General features: G+C 38.2%; 1 protein-coding gene across 1 annotated transcript in view; it reads right to left on the reverse strand.

Moving 5' to 3' along the window:
* The window catches only part of LOC110030960 (BRCT domain-containing protein At4g02110), a 48,794-nt gene extending 41,409 nt beyond the window's left edge, over nt 1-7,385 (reverse strand). The window contains exon 1 of the mRNA XM_020733965.1: nt 7,175-7,385. Within this exon, the coding sequence (XP_020589624.1) occupies nt 7,175-7,279 (105 nt within the window). The 5' untranslated portion in view covers nt 7,280-7,385. The remainder of the gene's footprint in view (nt 1-7,174) is intronic.
* Between the last annotated feature and the right edge of the window lie 981 nt (nt 7,386-8,366).

Genomic DNA, 8,366 nt, shown 5'->3' on the forward strand with positions numbered 1-8,366 from the left:
TATATATATATATATGTATGTATACATATAATAGCAGTTTTCTTTTAGTATTTTTATTTTGAAAGAAATTGGGTAGGTGAGAATTTGAAAAAAAAAATTATTTGGAATAAAAAAGACGAAAGATCAAATGATAAAAGAATTTAAGTTGATTTCAGATTTTTTTTTACACATTAATCAAATGTTAGTCTCATAAGTATTAATATAAAAATAAATGAGAAATTCTGACTTTTTAATTTTTTTATTTTATAAGGTGGAATTACAAAGACTAGAAGTCAGAAAGCCAAATGATGAAAGGCGAAAGGTCAAATGAGATGAGAATTATGACAGATTTCAATTTTTTTATATAACACATTTATCAAATTTTACAGCCTCATAAGTATAAAATTAGTGAGGAATTCGGACTTTATAATTTTTTAAATTTTTTATATAAGATAGAATATCAAAGGCAAGATAACTGAAAGAAAATAATGAGATGAAAGATCAAACGACGAGAGAATTATGACAAATTTAAGTTTTTTTTTTTTTTAGTTCAATTGTTTTTAATGTTATGGCTCATCTTAAGCCTATAAATAAAAGTCAAGGAGAGGAGAAAGAAAGTGAAATCTCCATCCCTGCTTAGTAGGTGATCTTGGATTTCCCGAAAAAAGAAAGTTGTCCTCGTCCTGCATAGCAGGCAAGCAACGAGATTTTTTTTCACGCTGCGGCGGCTACGGCGAAGAGAAAAGTTGTACTCATCCTGCGTAGAATGTGAGCAAAGTGTTGTGGCAAAGAGAAAAATCGTTTCGTCCTGCGTAACAGGCTAGCAACAGGATCTTCTTACTATTTTTGATGAAAAGGAAAATTATTCTCGTCTTGTGTAGCAGACAAGCAACAGAATTTTCTTCATTGTTGCGGCAAAGAGAAAAGTCGTTATCGTTTTGCATAACAAACGAGCAATTGGATCTTCTTTCTCGTTGTGGTGATAAAAAAAGTCGTTCCCGTCTTGCATAGCAGGCGAGCAACAAAATTTTCTTTCTCGTTACAATACAGCGGAAAGTCATCCTCATCCTGCGTAGCAGGCAAGTAACGGGATATTCTTTCATGTTGTGGTGCAGCAGAAAGTCATTCCCGACAGCGTAGCAAGTGAGCAACGAGATTTTCTTTCATATCAATTAGATGAAGAAAGTTATTTGCCCCTGCCTAGCAGGTGAATAGGGATCTTCTTGCTTGTCGTTGCTGCACATTTCGGTGGAGATAAGGAAATACTAGATTTTTCCCGCCGCACTTTGAGGGGAGAATTTCATGCTGCTGTAGTGGTGAAATCTCTTGTAATCTTTATATCAATTCTTGTTGGTCTTTATTGTTTTTTAGTCATCTAATATGACATTTGTAAATGATAATGTATTTCTTTGTATGTCTTTGACATTACTTCTAAGATTGTTGTGACTTCTCAATCGTATCAAAATTCTGTAATTAAAGTTAGCACACACATTTTATAAAATGAAGAATTACGTACCTTTTGAAGCTCGCGCCTTCCGAGGTTGTGCCCTCTCGAGCTTATGTCTTATAAAAGCTTGAAATGAAACGGCGCCTTCTAAGTAGGGCTGTCAATTTCGCTCGTTGTTCGTGAACAGCTTGTGTTCGGCTCGTTAAGTCGTAAAGTTTATCGAACTGACCGCGAACAAATTTTTAAGCTTGAATTGTAACCGAGCCGAACACGAACAACAGTTTGTTCGCTCGTGTTCGGCTCGAAATGGCTCGATAAAAAAATATATATATATATAATTTTTTATATAACAATATATTACATATATTATTTATATAATAATATATTATATATATTTATGTCTAAATTTAAATCATAACGCCTTATGTAGCAATGTGGTTAGTGTCTTCTTTTGTATAGATTTTATCCAGGTTCGAATCCCACACATTACATCTATTTTTCTCAATTTTAGATTAACGAGCCAATTTCGAGCCGAACACGAACACAAATATTTAAATCGAGCCGAACACGAACACACTGTTCACGAGCCAATTTCGAACACGAGCCGATTTCGAACACGAGCTATTTCGAACGAGCCGAACACGAGCCAAGCCTGAGCTCGCTCAAGCTCGGCTCGTTTACAGCCCTACTTCTAAGACCCGTATCCTTTTGAGATTTTTTCTGTATTTTTGTTTTCTGAGGCTTGTGATTTTCTAAGGTCTTTAATGTATATGTGTCTTCTGAGACTTTAGTCTTTTGAGGTCTTTAATGTTCTTGTGTCTTCTGAGACTTGTAGTTTTTTGAGGTCTTTGATATTCATGTGTCTTCTAAGGCTTTTAGTCTTCTGAGGCATTTCATGTACCTGTGTATTTTGAGGATTGTAGCCTTTTGACATCTTTGAGAGGAGACCCTGTCAACAACTTGCTCTTATGGAGTCTTTCTAGTAAGGGTCATGCCCACTATTGGCTTCCCATCGAGAATTGTCTCTTGGGGCTCGTCTTCCGTGGGCATAATTTCTTATTGAGTCTCGTTTATTGAGCTCGACTTCTAAGAATACAGTATCTTCCCATCAAGTCTTGCCTTTTCGGCTCGACTTCCAGGGGCATTGTAGATTCTCATTGAGGCTTGCCTCTTGGGCTTGACTTCTAGGAGTATCATATTTTTCCATCCAGTCTTGCCACGTGGGCTCGACTTCCAAGGACAGGGTAGCTTCTCATCCAGTCTTGCCCCTTGGGCTCGACTTCCAAGAGTACTGTATCTTCCCATTGAGTCTTGCCTCTTGGGCTCGACCTCCAAGGGCATGGAAGAGAACCTTGTCTACCGCTTACCCGCAAGGGAACTCTCTACACAAAAATCTTTCATAAGAAAATGAGAAAACTTCACTGAAATGACAGTTTAAAGCAACATGAAAATTTTACTGAAATAAAGTTAGGAATTTATAAGCCGTCTTTAATTCAAATAAAATAATTTGGAGTTGCACTTTTCATTTGATAACTCTGACAATTCTCTTCTGGTTTCTCTCACTTTTTTTCTTGTAAATAACGACCCAGATGACATTGGTGTATCAAACGTTCAATTTTCTCAATTAATTGAAAACATCTTTCTGTCGAATGATGCTTTGCACGATGGAAATGTCAATATTGAGACCGGTATCCACCATCTGAATTTCTTAACGGTCATGGCTACTTGACAGTCTCTTCATCATTGATGGTCACTGGGATGTTAACATGTGATGTGTGGAGTGGCATGTATTTTTTTTCTAATTGTGGCTCACGATTCCCCTGCGGTCCGAACTTGTTCACTATGAGATTTGATTGGTATCCCCAATGTTATTATTGCACTTGCTCCCCAATAGCTCAAATTGCTCCTTGAGCAATGATGGCTTCATCTGCAAAAATTTGAGCTTCGACACAATGGATGAGATCAACGTAAGAGCGCACAATCTCTCGCATCAGTGATAAATAAAAAGGTTATGGGTAGAACCCTCCAAGAAAGACTCCTCTCAGTAACTCCGGATCCATTCCAGGAATCTGGCGGGTTTCAATTGAAAACCTGTGAAAATATTCCTCAAGGGGTTCCCCCTCATTCTGACGAATTCCTGCTAAGTGAGATGAATCTTTGATGATCCTTCTATTTACTATGAACTACTCTACTAAAAATCTGGCAAACTCATTGAAAGTGTTGATGGTGTCACCCGGAAGAGGTAGAACAATGTGCGAGCTTGGCCCTTGAAAGTCGTTGGGAACACTTCACAGAGAAGCGTATCAGAGGCAAGGTGAATGTGCACGAAAGTTTGAAAGTGGTCAACGTGCTCGTACGGATCAGTTACACCTTCATAGACATCAATGTTTAGGAGTTTAAACCTGTTGGGATGGGGTGTTGAAGAACCGCATCAGCCAAAGAAGAGGATTCTTGGTAGTTGTGGTGAGTTGGGAAGCGAACCATTTTATCCAGAGGGAACATTCCCGAACCATGCGTCGTAGTTCATCTCGGATAATATGAACAAAAGCGACAGTAAGGCGGGGCGGTGCTAGGTGAATTACATGAGACAGACGAAACTTGTAATGTCGAGAAAGTCGGTTTCGTCTCGGTAGAAGAATGATTTCATCATTAAGAAAAAATCTGGTGAGTGGGGTATTTCCCGTTGAAAGTTGAACTGGTGGTAAGTGAGTTCCATTGAGTTGCGGTTGTCGCTCCCCGCGTAGGAGACGAAGGATCTCATGTTGAGACTCATCCATCCTACAAACTCGATCTTCCAGAGAATGACCCAAGACACCTTCGTCAGCGGGATAATGCCTTATGGAGTAGGAAGAAGCAGAGACTTGATGACATTGGTTTCGTCATTGTCTTCTGAAATGATAGGTGTTGGAGTGGAATGCTCTGTTGCTGCAAGAGTTGCGTTTGGTGGTCATGCAACAATTCTTACAACTATTTTAAGGATGGAAATTCTCTATTTCCCAAAAACGGCGTCAAACTGATAAAACATGCATGCTTGTCAAACCTCGGTTTCATCACTGTCTTCTTAAATGATAGGTGTCAAAGCGAGATACTCTGTTATTACAAGAGTTGCGCTTGGTGGTCATGCAACAATTCTTAAAACTATTTTAGTGATGGGAATGCTTTATTTCTTAAAAATAGCGTCAAACTGATGCGCGTTAGAAAATTCACAGCGGTAGACTATTGGAATATCGTCATAGCGTTGCACGAGAATTTAACACAAGCTCAGGTAAAAGAAAACAACAAGTAATAACACCAAAAATTTTTCATGTGGAAAACTCGTAAAGAGAAAAAATAACGAGGTTAGCCCAGATGTAAAAATTCACTATAAGTTGATGATACAGAAACTCATTGTCCCACAGACGAGAAAGTATTACCAAATTTTTCAAGTTACGTCTACTAACGGCTTCCAATTGGTGGTGGTTGACGGAGATTGGCAGTAATCGATGGTGGTCAACGGTAGACAACGGTCAGTGGTGGTCGATGGCGATTGTAGTGCTCACCGGCGATCGATGGTTGTTGACAGCGATCAACTGTGGTCAATGGAAATCGGCAGTCAATCCCCAGCGAGCGGGGGTGGTCGACGGCGGCCGACAGCAACCGACATTGACAGTGGTGGCGTTGGACTTTAGTTCCTTCTCAAAGCTTTAAGTTCTCTCTCAAGCTTACAGCCCCCTCTCATGAGAACGGTGGAGCTCTATTACGTTCCGGTAACAATGAATGCAGAAATATGAATCACATGGATCGGACGGTCCGGAGGGCTTCTTTCGATTAGACGGCGTTTGATGAACATTTGAGTGCTTAAACGAAATTGAAATTGAGCAAGCTTGAGCTCGTTGGATTCGTCTTGTCGATATGCTCTAATAGATTATAAGCATGCTAGGTTCGACATTCATTTAACTTTCTAAATATGTCTGAAAAACTTCCAAGAGTGGTTTAATGACTTGATCTGAGCTTGATTTGACACGAATTTGACAAATTTGATAACATTGGGTTCTTCTAGTCAAGCTGATCAGTTTGACTGTAAGTTTGCTGAAATCGGAGTTCTTGATGAGTTTTTATATATATTTAAATATTTCTTGCTCAGAAAGTCACCTCGAGATCGATGTCATGTCTCGAGATTCGTGATGGATGACGGAGAGTTGTTGAAGGCAAATCAATCAGCATAACTTTCTTTTTCGATGTCCCATTCTTGAGGTTTGTGGAACAAAAAACTTACACTCTTCCCTCCTCTTCATCCAAAAATTGAGAGATGTTGATGCAACTATATATATATACACCTTTATTTTATTTATTTTAACATAGAAGGAAAAAAAGAATTTAAAATAAGTATTTGAACATGAAAGTTTTCCTTCGAAAAGCAACTTGATACGGTCTTAATATGCCATCTTTGACTAACTTCATAAATAAGTATTTTAACTTTCAATATTATCTTTGTCTTAAGACCAACCATCCTCACATGAGTAAATGAAATAAAAATGCAACCCCCTTTGAAATGTTTAATATTGATCAAATGCATGGAGAAAAGAAGGCTTCAACATGCATAAAATTGATGCAAAAAAAAGGCAAATGAATTTAGCATTATTTGAACCAAAATAATGCCATAAATATTAAGGACTACTAATGATATCTGGGCACAAGAGAAGTTCAAAAGTTAAGTCAATTTTCATCCTTTTTATCATATAAATGCTCAAAAAACTTTATTGTAAAAGATGTAATGGAAGAAGATTGAGGGGTTGCTTGGTTTGACAAATTTGAGGTCTAAATCAAATGCAGGGATTTTCAGAATTTCAACATTTTGTTCGATGAGAACGGAATTTTATGTAAAAATTTGGAGGGTTTGAACTTTACACTGCATTTCAAAAGTGATGTATTTCGAATTCATTAATTTTAAGTGATTTCCTGATGCATTGTAAACTGCAACCCGCCATTGCCACGCTTCTGTCATGGTCTCTTGTCAACCAGCATCCCTCAATCGCGGGTGCCCGCCACTGTCACCGTCGGTGCCTATTGCCATCATCGCAGATTGCGCTATACGTTGTTTTCATTTTTTTTTTCAAACCAAACATAAAAATATCAACTCATGTACTTATTTTACAGCAAATCAAATAGCTCTAATGTATTTTAAATACTCTAAAATTCAATTACACTCTGTTCCTTTCTCGGGAAACTCATAACCACTGAGCTCAAAATTCTTTAATTCATAAAGACCTTTTAATAAAGCAGTGGCCATTTCAAACTAGCCAAAGGCATCAAATAAAAGTGAAAGAGCAGTATTATGAGAGTGAATGCTTGAAAGCAAATAAGCATGAAAAGAAGCAAAAATCAATAACCATGGCGGCCTATTTATAGAAAAATGAGGAATTATAGGGGGTGATAGAATCAACAAGTCACTTCATCATTTCAATTTTCAAACAACCGTTGAATAACACGAGCCATATATAAACACATCAACGTTATAATTTCCAATACCAACAACCCAATTCATATATAAACTCAATCAGAACTACTAGTAACCTCTCGATCAACTAACTCACTTTGGATGGAAAGATTAATTTTGCATTTTCTTTTCAAAACCACGCTGATTTTGAAAGAAATAAAAAACAAAAAACAAGTCCGGTCAGCCAAATGGATTGATGCTGGGACTCACTAACATCACCTCTAAATCCGAAAACGGGAAGCATAAGAGGGAAAGGTGGACCTTAGAAATACCTGGGCCTCGGAAACGGAGTCAAATCCAAAAAGCACGAAGCGGACGTCGGTAAAGATCTTCTTTGGGCTGCTCGACTTCACAGCACCACCACGATCTCGGAGCATTTCTTAACGAAGCAGGGAATACGAGAAAAACCTAGTTCGATGGATCAGTGGATAATGATCTAATCCAGTAGAGAACTCTCTCTCTCTCTCTCTCTCTCTCTCTCTCTCTCTCTCTCTCTCTCTCTCTCTCTCTCTCTCTCTCTCTCTCTCTCTCTCTCTCTCTCTCTCTCTCTCTCTCTCTCTCTCTCGCTAGGGTTTTAGTGCGTTCCGTGCAGAGGAAGGAGGCAAACAAAATGGAGGGAAAAATGTTTCTAGACCTCATTTATGTTATTTCTGGGACGGGAAAATTATTTGATTTTAAGTTGATGGCGGTCATTTGCGGAGGCGAAATAGACGGCACGTGTCAACATGCACCTCGCACGATTCAGGCATTTACCAAACAAAATTACACGAAGGGTGTTGTTTGCAATTTAGGAGCCTTTATTCAGTGGGGATAGGTGCGGTGTCCAATAAAAATGTGACATGTGAAAATGTGAATCTCATAATTAAAAAATATGAAATTCTTATTTTCTTACAGCGTGACCCGGCCCGAGCCCGGCTTGAAGCAACGAAAAATTAACTCGCGCGTCTCAGAAAAAAGGTCAGATCATCAGAAAGCTAAACGTTACCCGAGCCCGCAGAGCACCTTCATTCATTTGACAATCTAGGATTTTTGTTGTTCGTCGATCGAATGAAAATCGCGCTTTCTCCTTAGGAAGATGGAATACGAGCTCAGGCAGACGGAAACCGAAAATAGCCCTGTGAGAATGGAGACAGAAGAGCCGTTGATAATGGAGAACGAAGAGGAATCGACAATTTAAACTGATAAACCTAAGAAAAAAGAAGAAAAAGAGCGTAAGAAGAAGGAAATTCAAGAGGGTTCATCCAGGCAAATTTTATTTTGTTATTTTCAGTGACAAAATTGTTAACAGTGTAGAAATTCATCCATAGATTATTGGAGTAATATTTTAATAGTATATGAGTAACAAATCACTCAGGTATTTAGTTCAGAGTGACTGTTTTTTGGTAATATTTTAGTAGTATTTTAGTAATATTTGAGTAATACTTGAGTAGTATTTTAACTCGTTGTTATTGAGTAACAATATCA

This window comes from Phalaenopsis equestris, unplaced genomic scaffold, assembly GCF_001263595.1.
Source record: "Phalaenopsis equestris unplaced genomic scaffold, ASM126359v1 Scaffold000761, whole genome shotgun sequence".
Classification (NCBI taxonomy): Eukaryota; Viridiplantae; Streptophyta; class Magnoliopsida; order Asparagales; family Orchidaceae; genus Phalaenopsis; species Phalaenopsis equestris.